The following is a 15,971-nucleotide window of genomic DNA, read 5'->3' on the forward strand; positions in this document are numbered from 1 at the left end:
ATGTATACCTCTTCTCAAATGGTTGGCATGGGACAGGCCAGTACCCATGCTCACACATCTACAGTCAGTTTTATTGTGGTTGGTTTAACGCAGGGCTATTTTTCTTTTTTTTAAATGTTTATTATAGGTGTATTTATCTGACCCTTTAAGTATTATTGGAAGCATCTCTTATTATGTAGGGTTGTGTAATTAAAGGTGGTATGGACGATTTTTTTCAGCAAATTTTTTATCATATTTCCTCGTGGCGTGGATAAATCATTAAATGATATATCTCATATATTCAAAGCCATGGACAAGTTGCAGTTCGTATACCTGGCCCTGGCATCTGTTTATAAGAGTTCTTCTATTAAGAGTGTTTTTTAAACTTCCTATAAGTTACTGTCCTTTCCCCCTGTATCTACTGCGTTGTAACATTAAAGGCTATCTTATCTTATCTTATCTTATCTTATCTTTTGTTGTTTGTGTTGCACTGAATCACCTGTGAATTATGTTTATCGACAAATGCAATGAACCATATTCTCATTCTGATTCTTTGATTCTATTCAGGGCCTTTTGTAATCCAAGTATTTCCATTTTAATATAGTAACTTCTAATTCTGATTCAAGTCCAGTTACCATCAATAACAACACTCCTCTTGAGTCTTCAGTGATAGCTGTAGGGGGGAGGTGGTGTCAGTGTGACAGGGGGGAGGGCTTATCTCAATGAGATGCAAATGAGCCCCGCCCCCCTGTGACTCTGGGCTCACTCCGGTGAGAAACTTTGAGCCCCGTTTTCTCAGTGAATAGGTTTGAGAGTTGTATACATTCAAATGACCACAACTTACTTAAATATTATCAGATCTACATGAGTGAGACATCATTGGAAAGCTTTGAATTCACACTTTCAGAATCTGTGAATAACTCAAAATGTCTCCGGGTAGACATGTAACTGGATTAGCCACGGTCAGTCACAAGCTTCTGTAGTGTCAAACAATTAATTAACAATGCATTATTTTTTCTTGTATTAACGAAAGCCTTTTCCACCACATCCCAAAAATGCTCAATGGGGTTTAGATCTGTAGATTAGTTCCTGCGTCTCCTTAGAAGTTGTCTCTGCTTGATGCCAATTATGTGACCCTTCTCTAATATACTGACATATTTTCCATGACCACGGGATTTGTCCCTCCACATTGTTGTTTCAGAAATGAGAAACCACTAACTGTATCAGTTGGGTTTTAATAATGTTGCAACTGAAAAACAGTCGCCCATGCAGATCCAATAATATCCAAAAGAATGAGAGGACCTTTGCTTAGTTGAAACCGTCCATCCATCCATCTTCTTCTGCTTATCTGAGGCCGGGTTGCGGGGGCAGCAGTTTGAGTAGGGACTCCCAGACGTCTCTTCATTCCAGACACTTCCTCCAGCTCCACCGGGGGATCCCGAATTGTTCCCATGCCAGCTGAGAGACATAGTCCCTCCAGCATGTCCTGGAGCTTCCCTGGGGCTTCTTCCCGGTGGAAAATGGCTGGAAGACCTCCACAGGGAGGCGTCCAGGAGGCATTCGGAACAAATGCCCGAGCCACCTCAGCTGGATATTCTCAATGTGGAGGAACAGCAGCTCTACTTCGAGCTCCTCACCCTATCTCTAAGGGAGCGCTCAGCCACCCTGCAGTGGAAACCAATTTTGACTGCTTGTATCCGCAATCTTGTCCTTTCGGTCATTACCCACAGCTCATGACTATTGGTGAGTGTAAGAACATAGATTGACCTGTGAATTGAGAGCTTTGCCTTTCGACTCAGCTTCTTACTCCTTCTTCACCACAACAGTCCGATACAGCAGCCGTATCACTGCCGATGCTGCACCGATCCGCATGTCAATCTCACGCGCCATCCTTCCCTCACGCGTAACACTGAGTCTGGAACAGATAGAGAAACCTGAGCAAGACATTAATTTGTATAGTTTCAATCCTTAGACTTAAGTAGGGGATAAGGTTCAATTTTTCAAGATCTTTTTTTATTGTAATAAAAAGAGGGGTATACTTTTTCTTCTTGATATTTCTATGCAGTACCACACATAAATATCTAAGTGATTCTGTCTTTCTGAAGGTCAGAGGGGGATGCCAGAGTGAAATAATGTAATTTTTTTGCATATTAATTTTGTATCCAGATATTGAACCAATTTGTTTAATAATAATGAAACCTGTCTGATCATTGTGGATCAAGTTTTGGAGTATTTGTTCCATTCTATTGGACATAATTGAGGTGTGTATACGTTAGTCCACATTCAGAATAGAAATAGGTCTATATGAGGCACAATCCAATATGTCCTTCCCTCCTTTAGGTATCCTTCCAACTAGGAAAGGTCTGAGTTGTCTTAAGTATCCAGTTAAAATTTGCCAAAAGGAAAGGAGAAATTGTGTCTTTTAAAGCTTTATACCACTGAGGTGAACCCGTCGCTCCCCAGAGATTTATTGTTCTTTCATCTTTTGATTGCGCATCGTATTTCCAAAGCTGCTCAGCTACTTCTTTTTTTTTGTTTGTTCTTCCGACATAACAGGGTGTCCAGAGAGGAAATTTTATCATCTTCTTTATCGTCTGGAATTTTTGAAACGTTTTTTATAGAAGGATTCAAATGCTGATTGAATTTGGTCTTGTCTGCTTGTTTTCTTTTCAGTTCCCAAGATAGTGATTTAGATTTTTTTTTTAATTTTTTTTATCCACTCTCATAATATCTTTATTTGGTAAAGAGCCTTTTCTTAACCATTTCCGTGAAATCAGATCATTCATTTCTTCTCTTCTCTTATTAATTTCTTGTAGCATTTTTTGACACCCGTTTTTGGCATGGTTTTCTGCCAACAATCAAACTTTTTCTTGCAGATCATTTAGCTTTTTCTCCCTTTGTTTCTTTTTTTTGGAGGCTATGGCTATATTTTTTTTTCTCAAGACTGCTTTGGAAGCATCCCAAAGGATGTGTGGAGAAATTTCCCTAGTATAATTTTCCCCCAGACAAGTCCTTTTTATTCCCTAACCAAAGGCTCATCAAACACACTGGCATTGAGCCTTGTTTTTTGTCTTTCCTCCAAGCCTACAGTGATGTAGATAGGAGCATGATCACTTACGTCTATTGTGCCTACACCTGCCTTATTATTAGATGTGTCTTTGTTAAAAATAAAGAAATTGTCTATTCTAGAATAAATTGCATGCGGATTAGAAAAATTGGTATATGGGCGTGCGTTAGAGTTGTCCCTCCATACATCAGTCTTATATTCTTCATTCATTTACGGAGCTTCTTCCTTCTTCCTTTAGCAGGTTAGATGTGAAAACTCCAATCGCCACCACAAATAAGGGTTCCTTCGGAGAGGTTTAAAATCAGGTCCATGATATCTGTATAGAAGGTGATATCACTCCCTGGTGGAGCATACATATTCAGCAGAGTAAAAACCAATCCATTAATACTTCCTTTAAAGGTGCCATAACATGCTTTTTTCACATTTTCTAGTCTATCCTAAGTGTATAATTGATAATAATAATAAGGGTTGTGCAACACCCTTAACATAATAGTTAAGAAATATCACCCAGACCTTGGACCCCCTCACCAACCCGGAAATGCAAACGGCTTGGTTTGATATTCGCCCCCACCCTTGTGAAGAGCGATCTGGCTCCCCCGCCCAACCCGTGACGTAGTCTCAGAGCGCGTGTGTGCCCCGCCCACCCGTGACGTAGTCTCAGAGCGCGTGTGTGCCCCGCCCACCCGTGACGTAGGCCCCACAGCAGTTAGCTCCGTGGTGCGCCGCGTGAGAAACGATAGAACTTCAGATCAACACTACTTTGAGCCTAAATAAATCAAAGAGGGGGGAGGGGGAGGGGGGATGATGATGCATGCCTGTGGTTATGACGCGGTCTTGTAGACACCCCCCGTCAGTTTGGAGATTCGAAGAAAGGAGATAGTCTGTAATATAGCTAAACACTGCGGGAATCAATCAAAAAAACACTCTGGGTACATATATGAAGCACAAATAGCAATGTAAGAAGGCTAAAAGCTCTGAAAAGTCGATTTTGCATGTTATGGGACCTTTAATCAGTACATATCTGCCCTTTCTGTCTTTACGTTCATAACTCTGTTCAAAAACAGTATTGCAACGATTATAAAATTGTCTTATGTCTGCCTCTGAATGATGAAAAATACAATTGTTTATAACAAAATTTGGTTAGGTTTTGATGTTCAGTGTTATTCATATCGGTCTCTTGTAAAAATATAATGGCCATTCTTTGGATCGATTGGATTCACCATGCTGTGAAAGGATGCTACTTGTAAAAATTATTATTTTGATTTTGCCATTGATAGATTCTGAATGCTTTTAGGCGCTCTGGGCAAACACAACAAATAAACACAAGAACCACAGGAATCAGCTAAAAATATAACAGAAAACAAAAAACGGTCTATGCTGAAAATATGCACCGAACCCAAAACCTGATCATACAAATGATAAAAAAGTGGAGGGAAGTCCATTCCTAATGAAGAGCCCCCAAAAGATCCCCAGCCGGTCATGGCTCAAATCCTTATACAAAAAAATTGGACACACCACCTTCTCAGTCCACCAACATGTTTTTTCCCATTTTCCCACATGTCCAATCTTCCACGTTTGGCACTCCGATGAATGGATGCAACTGGGCACAGAGATTATATTTTAAAGCAGACAGCCGACAAGGAGCATAAAGTCTGATAAAAAACAAATAAATCGCATCTCTCTTATCAGTCTCTTCAAATCAATAGTAATGTATCATCATGTGACTACAGTTTCACGTACCCCATGCTGGTGGCTCCATCTCTTGTCACTGTTCAGTTCTCTGTGTTTTGTATCTCCCTGATGAGAACCTCTGGTGGAGGAGCAGTTTTTTCCTCCTGAACTACTCACAGATGGCGGAACTTTCCTAACTGTTGTTGAACCTGATATGGGATATCTTTGGCAAAGAAGACACGCTTGCCTTTGTACTGGAGGTCTTTTGCTGCCTTCATGACACGTTCCTTCACACGATCGCTAAGAAACCTCATAATCAGACCTCGTAGTTTAACAGAAGCTGGTCTTTGTTTGCCCAGGCGATCTGCTCTTTCGATTGTGATTGGAAGAACTTCAACTCCAGAGCCTTCAAGGTGCTCAGGAATAATCTTCTCCCTCCTCTCCCTACGAGACTTGTGACTTGTGGGGGTCTCGATCAATGTGATCTGGACACCAAATCCAGGATCTTATTTTTCTTTTTAAGATTTTTTTTAAGCTTTATTAGACAGGAAATTAATTGTGAAATGGGGATGAGAGAGAAGGGAGGACATGCAGCAAACTGTCGGAGCCAGGATTCAAACTTACAACTCTGCATATACTATAATTAACATATATTCCATATACACATGTATCCATATTCATGACAACACAACACATAGAATGCTCCTTATTACGTTTGTCCTGGAGCTTATAGCATACGGCTGGTGTCAGAATCAGAATCAGAATCAGAAAAGGGTTTATTGCCATTTGTCAATGAACAAAAATTCACAAACATAGGAACTTGTCCTGGTGGTTTGGTGCAACACAGACAACAAACATTGAACACTTTATACAAAAAACGCATGATATGTACATAATAAAATATGAAATATAAAGTTATGTAGTGCAATGGAAGTGAACAGTGCAATGAGTTCAAGGTGCTTAGGCAGTGTTCATGAGTCCAACGGCAGAGGGAAAGAAACTGTTCTTATGACGGGAGATACTGGTCGGAATGGACCGTAGCCTCCTTCCTGAGAGGAGTGGCTCGAATAGTTTGTGTCCAGGGTGAGAAGGGTCGGCTATGATCCGACCTGAACGTCCCAGAGCCCTGGAAACGTACAGGTCCTGCAGAGATGGGAGTTTGCGGCCGGTCACCTACTCAGCAGAGCGCACAATGCGCTGTAGTCTCTGTTTGTCCCTGGCTGTGTCCAGCGTACCACACGGTGATGAAGGTGAGGATGGACTCACTGATGGCTGTGTAGAACTGCACCATCATCTCCGCTGTCAGATTGGCTTTCCTCAGCTGCCGCAGGAAGTACCTCCTCTGCTGGGCCTTCCCGATGAGGGAGCTGATTGTGGGCCCCCATTTGAGGTCCCGGGTGATGGTGGTGCCGAGAAAGCGGATGGAGTCCACAGTGGTGATGGGGGAGTCTGAGATGGTGAGAGGGGAGAGCTCCAGGTTGTTACCGCTGCACCAGGACACAAGCCGATCCACCTCCCTCCTGTAGGCAGACTCATCCCCGTCTCATGTGCTGCTGTTATTGTTTACCTACTTTAAACCTGTCACATAAAAACACTGCACACAAATAAAAACCCTCATTTGAAATGTACATTTTAACAGTTTCAATCATTCCACAAAATGATGTTTTAACATAGATTATTTTTTACTTTATTTTTTCTTTACATTTTTGCAGTCCTATATACGTGACATGACCCCCGGTGTTACCATTTTCACACCAACAAGAAACATAAACTCACTTTTAATCACCAATTATTATTAAAGCCTGAAATTCCACCAAACTTTGTTCATGTACTCAAGTAGGCAGGGGATTATTTTTCAAGGTCACTCATATTATATTATTCCTTTTGAATCTGCTGCAGTTCTAAGTTTTTTAAATCTAGTTGTAATGAGAACACTACAAAGCTCCAGAACAGCAGCAAAAAGCAGTGTATCTCCATGTTGTAGGAGTGTCCGTGCCTGGTGGATAAGGAGTTCCTGAGCTCTTTACAGAGTGTGTCTGTCTCTCATCCGTCCTCCCTGTTTATCTACAACATCTCTGAGGGCATGGAGGTGCAGGCAGGAGACTCTGTAGTTCACGACTGCAGTGCATGGTAAGCCTCAACATCCAAACATCTTCTTTCTTCTGTTATGGTTCAATAATATTCCTCGCTGTCATTCCCCTGTAGTGAGTGCATGCATGGCCGGTGGAACTGTTCCTTGGAGCACTGCCCGGTGCATGGGGGCCTGTCCCCGTGGGGCCCCTGGAGCCCCTGCTCTCTGTCATGTGGTGGACTGGGCATGAAGACTCGCTTTAGGAGCTGCACGCAGCCGGCTCCTGCCCATGGTGGTAGAGAGTGCCATGGAGCGCGGCAGGAGTCCAACTACTGCCAGGCTCTGGACTGCCCAGGTGAACTCTGATCAACCACTTGTGTTATACAGTACTGGTTTGGGGATTCTGTGCTAATATACCACTTCTTTTTTCATCTGTTTGGTAGTTATTGTTGGCTCCACTGAGGAGCCAGTCCTACCAGGTAAAATTCTAATTTCCCAGTTTTACTTTGTAAAAAGCAATGTTTCAAATATTTGGGTAATTTGAACACATGTCTTTGTATTTACTTTTTATGACTTGTTATTACTTGAGAATGCCCTTGTTGGTTTTGCAGATGAGGACATGGGCTTCTCTCCTTGGTCATCCTGGAGCGCTTGCTCAAAGACCTGCAGTGAGGTGCACAGTCCGGCCACAAAGACCCGACTCAGACAGTGCACCAAACCCCCCTGCTCTGGCACATCTCACCAGGAGATTGCCTGCAACCTGCCCCAGTGTCCAGGTACCACTAAACCAAAAGATTCACACTTACATGGATAACATTAGGATTCATTAGGTTCGAGTGCCACAAGCTGGTGAGCATTTTACGAAAATGTATAGTTTATGATATTTGATAAATGGGAAACATTGTTTTTGCATCGGAATATCGAAGCCGCAAAATGAAGCTGCAATTTCAGACATTTTCAAAATTAATTTGCTGCCATTTAAACATGCAAAGTCTGAATTGCGTCAAATTTGAATCAGTTGTTAAACCCTTTGCCCTGAACCTACTTAAAGTGAAACATTTAAATTTGGCACGATAGCGTCAATTTAAAATTTAGTTTTTCGGAATTTGATTAAATCTGCCACAAAATTCCATTTTGGCGTCCCAATCAAAAACGTCAATGAGACACATGTCATATTTCTCACGTAGAAACCGTAGCAATGACAGAAAATTATTCCAAAAGGAAAATCGTCAAATCTCTGAAATTTGAAAATGTACACATACTTTTATGAACTCCTCTGCCCAATTGACCTAAAATTTGGTGAGACTCATCTTCAGGAGTGGGGCATAAAAAACATATTTTTTTTAAGTACTACAGTTTCTACCCAGCAGACCCACAAACTTTGCCCAAAATATTTCAAATTTCAGTACACAATAATGCCCCTATTCTTAAAGCAAAAGATATGCAATAAGTAGCAGTAAGGGTAATAAACTATTCCATCTACTACAAACACCTTGGCGTGGCGCAGGTGAGGGCCGATCATTGTCGCTTGAGACTATATTTTATAAAAAAAAAAATATAAATCATACTAATTTATCATCATCATTTACACATGGCACATGCTCATCCCTGCATGAAGCTCAGTCAGTGTATTGTGACTGTGCATGTCCTCAGGCTTGGGCTCAGATGACTGCTCAGGAGAAGACTGCATGCACAGAAACTGCTCATGGATAGAGTGGGGTGAGTGGGGCTCCTGCTCGCGCTCCTGTGGGGTGGGGCAGCAGCAAAGGATCAGGACCTTCCTCAGCCCTGGCTCCAACGGCTCCTGGTGTGAGGACATCCTTGGAGGCAACCTGGACTACCGCTTCTGCAACATTAAGCCCTGCAGAGGTCAGTGAGGAGTGTAGGAGGCATCTGATGGTGACAATGCAACAGTTAATCTACCAATCGTAAAAAAATAATTGTAGTCACAGTTCATAGTCAGACATGACTTTCTGGACTATGAAAACTAAGACAACACATATTTAAAATATGTTTTTATTTTAATAACAAAGACAGTGGCTTTATTAAAATAATTAAATCATGTAAAAAAATTCTCTATTTAGTAGCCTTTAGTCAGTTTCAATCTTTATTTGGTTGATAATATATCTAAAATGTTTTGGTACAATAGATCTAAATACTAGTGGACTAATTAAAAAAATGAATTGCTGACTCATTGACTAAAATAATCGTTTGTTGCTTCTCTAATGATGAAAATATTACATAATGTGATTTGTTCTTAACACAGTTGATGGAGGATGGTCTCGTTGGAGTCCCTGGTCGCGCTGTGATAAGCGATGTGGCGGGGGCCGCTCCGTTCGAACCCGCTCCTGCTCCAGCCCACCACCCAAGAATGGAGGAAAAAAGTGTGATGGAGAGAAGAACCAGGTGAAGCCGTGCAACACCAAACCCTGTGGTACGGCTAACATTTGTGTACATGTATCACTATAGCTACGTTTAGACTGCCTTGCTTTGAAATTGATTGGTACGGTCTGAAGGTGTTTTTCCTGTCTTCGACCGTCTTGTGAAATAAGTTAAATAAATGCAAAAAAAGCTGACAACAAACCAAAGTAGTTTCTTGTCTACTATCTTACATAAAGTCATTAAAAATTGCAGAGTTCTACACTTCTACACTACACAGACGGCTGCATCAAGGCTTAATCTGATTATTGCTGGAAATGTGACTTAATCATAGAACAGATATATTCTGATATTAAGGACATTATGAACATGACATGTCAACACATTTTGTTATTCTACTTAAAGGTGGTATGGACGATTTTTTTCAGCAAATTTTTATCATATTTCCTCGTGGCGTGGATAAATCATTTGTCCTGCCACGTATCAATCATAAAACGCACCTATCGCTCACCTGCTGCCGCGTCAGGCTCGTCCCCACGTTTCCGCGTGCCTAAGCGCATGGATCTATCATAATATAGTTCCCTCAGTGTACGGGGCAAAATGAAGACGCAGAAAGACAGTTCGAGCTGACGCAGAAGTGGACAGAAATCTACGGGAGACGAGCGATGCGCTCCGTTGCGCTAATAAACAAACGCACGTGTGTGTTGTATCAGTCCGCACGGGGGAGTGCGCATGCGCACTTCCCCCTGCGTTCTCAAATCGCCGAAAAATCGTCCATACCGCCTTTAATTAACACATAATTTTAGTCAATTTTAAACACGTATGGTATCAAATTCAGAGCATCTGGATTTGTATCATATTGTGGACCCTGTATCACGATACGTGTTCAATCGTGAGGTACTGGGCAATACCCAACCCTATCTCACCATCCCACAAACTTGGAATTACTAAACTTATTTTTGTAAATTGTTGAGTGTAACTCAGGTAAGATTGAGATTGTATTTGTTAAAAAAGCACTGATGTGACGTCTGTTGCTCCCCTTTAAGGCCACGTCCTGAGCATGGAAGCGCATTCCACCATTAACAGAATCATTCAAGTTAATTGGTTTAGGGAGCAGGGCCAGTCAAAATGTGGCTTATATAGCCAGAACAGCACAATGACATTAGAAGCTGTTATTCAGTGTTATTCAGCATTTACCTCCTCACATTGCTCCTAAGCTTAATATTTTTGTGTTTGTGTTAGAGGAGAAAGGCTGTCCGATGGGGCAAGAGTTTGTGCTGTGTGCTAACCAGTGCCCCCAGCGCTGCTCAGACCTGCAGCTGGGCATCGAGTGTCAGGGCAGCTCCGACTGTCAGCCGGGCTGCCGCTGCCCTACAGGTATGTAGTTTTTCTCCAACAATCTAACTCAGTATTTGTGGTCTGCTCTGCAAATGAGCCAGACACAGGGGTTTGCCATTCAGGGGGGGAATTTACTGTGTGAAACTACATGGTATAGTTAATTTTGTATTTTGATTTGAACAATAATAATGTAATATTGAGTGTTGGTGTATTATATTATCCACATACCTGTGTGAAACACAAAAAATATCAGTGTCAGCCGCATCAGTCACTCTAGAGGCATGTACTACAAAGCTGGATTAATGGGTTAGCGAGATAACTTTAATCATGGTTCTAAGGTGGTACTATGAATCTGAATCACTATCTATCGGGGCAGATCTCTATGTCAACAGGCCCTGAACTCATAACCTGCTCCTGACCAGGTTGAGTAATATTTGAATCAGAGACAAGAATTCATCAGCCGATCGACGGGGGCTGTATCATAATATTTATTATTTAAATGTCACACATGACTTAAGCACATTTGTGCAAAACTACAAATCATACTTAATCAACATTAAACCTACTAAAAGCCTACCCATAGGAAATACTCAATCAGATATTGTTCAAACTACTGATTTAAATATAATAACATTTAAATTAAAAAAGGTCTTAGAATTATTCACATTAATTCACAAGTCTTCAATCGAAAATATACTTTGTTCGAGTGCAAAACATACGACGGGCCAACTCTAAAAATAAAAAAAATGCGAGGAACTACGAGAATAGTAGTGTTTTTGTTATCATATTTTAGGAGTATTTTGGGGCACCAGCCATATATTAGGCATTTAACAATTCTATAACCAAATATCAAAATTAATTAATTGATTAAAAATGTATTTGCTCATTAATCTGAAGGTTCTTGAGAATGTAACCGTGTGACATTGACCTCTTTTCTGGAAATTAATGAACACTTTACCAAATGTGGTTTATGAAGATTTATTGACCAAATGATTAAACAGATATATCAAATCAATTTATTTTTGTAAGGCCCAAAATCACAACAACAGTTGCCTCTGAGGGCCACAGGGAGAAATGAATCAACAATGTCTGTGGTGGCGATGGAGTCAGACAATGTCTGTGGTGGCGATGAAGTCAGACAATGTCTGTGGTGGCGAGGGACGATGTCCCAGGGTCCTCTGTCCTTAGACTCTCCTTCTCGGCCAGGAAAAACTACAAAAAAAACCTCTTTGGGAAAAAAGCGTAGAAACCTGGAGGAGTTCCAGTGAAGGAGAGATCCGACTCTCACAGACAGACAGACGGACACAAGGAGACTGGAGCTGGACCCACTCTTCAGGCAGATGAGGGACCGTCTGAGTTGAGCTGGACCCACTCCTCAGGCAGATGAGGGACCGACTGAGGCGAACTGGACCCACTCTTCAGGCAGATGAGGGACCGTCTGAGTTGAGCTGGACCCACTCTTCAGGCAGATGAGGGACCGTCGGAGTCGAGCTGGACCCACTCTTCAGGCAGATGAGGGACCGTCCACACAGGGCAGGGACCACTTCACCAGGAGAGGGTCATCTGGGTCCACAGGTCCTCAGGAGTGAGAGAAAGAAAAAGAAGGCGGTGAACAGTTTGCAAGTGGAATTAAAAAATAAATATTGTTTGATAGCATAAGTTGTCAGAAGAGGATAGTGCTCAAGCTGTCATACTTCCCCCAGCACAGTTACTCCTAGGGCAGCGTAGCTAAAGCTGTGGGTTTATGTTTCTGTTCCTAACTAGACTGACCATAAGCGATTTCGAAGAGGAACGTTTTAAGCCTGGACTTAAATGAAGAGACTGTGTCAGCATATTTAACATGGGTCGGGAGCTGATTCCATAACACAGGCGCTTGGTGGCTAAAAGCTCTACCTCCTACAGTACTTTTAGAGACTCTTGGGACCACCAGAAGGCCGGCATTCTGCATTCTGAGAGCGAAGAGCTCTGTTTGGATGATATGGTTCTATAGCATCTTTGAGGTAGGATGGGGCCATGTCATTTATGGCTTTGTAGGTCAGGAGTAGAATTTTAAATTTGATTCTAAACTCGACGGGGAGCCAGCTAAGAGACTCCAGCACTGGCGTAATGTGCTCTCTTCTTTTTGTTCCTGTTAGTAATCTTGCTGCTGCATTTTGAACCAGTTGAAAGCTTTTTATGGAGCTTTTAGGACACGCTGCAAGCAGGGAGTTACAGTAATCTAATCTAGTCGTTACAAATGCATGGATAAGTTTTTCGGCATCACTTTTAGGCAGGATTCTTCTGATTTTGGCGATGTTGCGCAAATGGAAATAGGCTGTTTTACAAGCTTGATTTATATGAGCTTTAAATGAGAGCTCCTGGTCAAATAAGACTCAGAGGTTTCTTACAGTAGAACTGGAGGCTACACTGACATTGTCCAGTGTGACTATCTGCTCAGATAGACCGTCTCGTAGATGCTTAGGGCCAAGCACAATGACCTCGGTTTTTTCAGGGTTAAGAAGCAGGTAGTTAAGTGTCAACCAGGTTTTTATCTCCTTCACACAAGTACTAAGTCTGTCTACTTGATCGCTCTGATCAGGTTTCATTGATAAATACAGCTGAGTGTCATCTGCATAGCAGTGGAAGTTAATGCCATGCTTTCTGATAATGTTGCCTAATGGCAGCATATAAAGAGTAAACAGAATTGGACCGAGTACCGAACCCTGTGGCACACCGTAAATTACTTTAGAGCTTGGTGAGGAGCTCTGGTTTACATTAACAAATTGGTACCTATCAGATAAATAGGATTTAAACCAGCTGAGGGCTGTTCCTCCAACACCTACATCACATTCTAACCTCTGCAGTAGAATGTTGTGGTCGATGGTGTCAAACGCTGCGCTGAGGTCCAACAGAACCAGGATTGAGACCAGTCCATCGTCAGCGGCTAATAACAAATCATTTCTGACTTTAACTAGTGCAGTTTCAGTGCTGTGGTGGGCTCTGAACCCTGCTGTGGTGGGCTCTGAACCCTGACTGGAAAACTTCAAATAAGTTATTGTCCTGCAGGTGGCGACAAAGCTGTTTTACTACAACTTTTTCAAGGATTTTAGAGACGAAGGGAAGATTTGAAATTGGTCTGTAGTTTACCAATAGGTCGGGATCTAGATTAGGCTTTTTCAGAAGAGGTTTAATGACTGCATGTTTGAAGGACTGTGGAACATAGCCACTTTCGAGTGAAGTATTTATTATATTAAGAATAGGGTCTATAATTAGGGGAAGAATGTCTTTGAGGAGTCTGCTTGGAATGGGGTCTAGGACACAAGTTGAGCTTTTAGAGGACATAATGGCTGAAGTTATCTCTGCTTGATCAACAGCTGTGAACCTTTCTAAGTTTACAGGTGGATTTATATGGGACGTTATATTTACAGCTTGGGCTAGTTGAGGGCTAATAGCGGGGGTAATTTCATCTAATTTATCTCTGATTGTTATTATTTTATTGTTAAAAAATAGGAGGAAATCATCAGAGCTGAGAGAAGCTGGAATTGAGGGCTCTACTGCACTGTGACAGTTTGTTAGCCTAGCTAAGATAAGATAATCCTTTATTGTCCACACATGGGGAAATTTCATTGATACAACGCAGGTAGATACAGAGGAAAAGGACAGATAACAGAATATAGGAAGTTTAAAAAACACTCTCAATAGAAGAACTCTTATAAACAAAAACTCCTATAGCCAAAACCTCCCATTTCCCAACAAGGGATGGAGGGGGAAAATTAGGATGTCCGCCGGGATAACGTGACGATCTCCGGGTAAGACGACGGTTTTCCGCAGTTTCATGAGTTCCTCCTTTGTATAAACGCACCGGCGCCGATCCATACGGCGGCTGTGGCCGAGGAGCGCGGTGGGGCCGGGGGGGCTAGCTCAGAGCTAGCGCACATCACGACGACACAACGAAAAACACTTTTGTTGACTTCTATTAGATTTGAATAATATCTGGTTTGGGCCTTACGCAGACCACACCATATATGAATTTGGAATATACAAATGAGTCAATAACAGAATGACATGCTAGACATGATTGTTCTAGATCTATCTAGTTGTGTGTTAGAGTTAATTCTAAGATGATATCATCAGCCAGGCTGTGAAATGTATTCATGCGGCCAGAACCAGAAGTTGTGATCCTGAGGAGATGGGCCCGAGTGTAGTCCAAGAGCCTGTGTGTCCTTGTCGCCTCCGGGGTTCACTCACGCTGCAGCTCGGTCAACACGCTGGGCAGAGCATGGAGCTCATGGCTCTGACGGTATCAGGCTGAAGAAGCACTGGATCAGGTTCAGTGATCTGCGTTCTCCTTGGCTCTGAGGTGTTCCTCAGATAAAAAGGGCCATTGCGCTGATACACTGATGAGGCTGGTCTGAAGAGACTGTCCTGGACTTGAAAAGTTGCAAAAAGGTCCGAATTTTAATCACGTCTAAAAACGGGCACAGAAAGGGAGTGAAAAGTTAGCTTCTGCGGGCGTGTCTCTGGAATGTCTTTTTTGTTTGTTTGTTGTTTGTTTTGTAGTTTAGCTTAGCATTTCTAGGCCAGAGATGAGCCCTCATCTCCTGAGATCCTATCTCGTGGATCTCTTCTGATGGAACTAAGTTCTTCTTTTTCTCGCTGACTTACCCCCTGCGGGGGCACGCTGAGTCAGAGCTCAATCAGAGAAGAAGATTTGGAGTAATGCAGCCATTGTTCAGAATGAACATTAGGCCACATAGTTACAAATGTGAAATTATTCACAAGACAAGCCATGAGACAGTTAAATGAACATGCAGAACACAAAAATTTTGTCTTGGGAGAGAAAATTACTCTGATTTCATTTGAATCCAAAAGCAGTCTTTCAATGGAAACATTTATTTCCGACGTTCAAAGCGTCTCTGCTCCTGCAGTTCTTAGCTGGGAGCTAAGTTAACTCTTAAGTTGTGGCTATGCATGTCAAAAAGGGATTATGAATTTATCAAATATGATATTCATACATTTTGGATAGCTGTTGAGCAATTTACCGAGGCAGGGTTATCAAAACAAAAATGTCTGAAGTTGAAAAATTCAAAAGCTAAGGTTTACATCAATACAAAGAATAAGAATAACTAAGAATAATTTGCAAATAGAAAAAGATTTTCGTGCAAAATATGATTATTGGTTGATTGCTGATTGTATTGAACTTTTTTGTTCAGAATTTGGTTGCAGTCATATTGAAAACATTAACCTCAGTAAAAGGAAAAGTGCATAGACATTAGTTAAAGGTTTGGAAAAGGGTTTAGTAGAAGTTAAAATAGCTCGCCCCTGTGGTTAAAGAAGGGGTTGTTGTTTAAGCGGCTCAGCGGTGCTTGTGTAGACACTGAAGGGTTTGTGTGGGTTTACATTCTTTCACAAGGACTGACTTACCCAATTTTGTGTCTATTTACAGAACAGAAACTGAATGTCTCATTGTAAATGTTTATTTACAAG

The 15,971-nt window shown here is 41.8% G+C and overlaps 1 protein-coding gene across 1 annotated transcript in view; it reads left to right on the top strand.

Annotated features, from left to right (window-relative positions):
• sspo (SCO-spondin) overlaps window positions 1-15,971 on the top strand; it is a 391,282-nt gene that overhangs the window by 309,065 nt on the left and 66,246 nt on the right. Inside the window, exons 85-91 of the mRNA XM_072450444.1 lie at window positions 6,702-6,847; window positions 6,923-7,143; window positions 7,232-7,267; window positions 7,400-7,564; window positions 8,442-8,657; window positions 9,055-9,222; window positions 10,410-10,544. Of these exons, the coding sequence (XP_072306545.1) occupies window positions 6,702-6,847; window positions 6,923-7,143; window positions 7,232-7,267; window positions 7,400-7,564; window positions 8,442-8,657; window positions 9,055-9,222; window positions 10,410-10,544 (1,087 nt within the window). The remainder of the gene's footprint in view (window positions 1-6,701; window positions 6,848-6,922; window positions 7,144-7,231; window positions 7,268-7,399; window positions 7,565-8,441; window positions 8,658-9,054; window positions 9,223-10,409; window positions 10,545-15,971) is intronic.

The sequence above is a fragment of the Eucyclogobius newberryi genome, unplaced genomic scaffold (assembly GCF_026437365.1).
Source record: "Eucyclogobius newberryi isolate DKJ021-1_F unplaced genomic scaffold, fEucNew1.0.hap1 SCAF_18, whole genome shotgun sequence".
Taxonomy (NCBI): domain Eukaryota; kingdom Metazoa; phylum Chordata; class Actinopteri; order Gobiiformes; family Gobiidae; genus Eucyclogobius; species Eucyclogobius newberryi.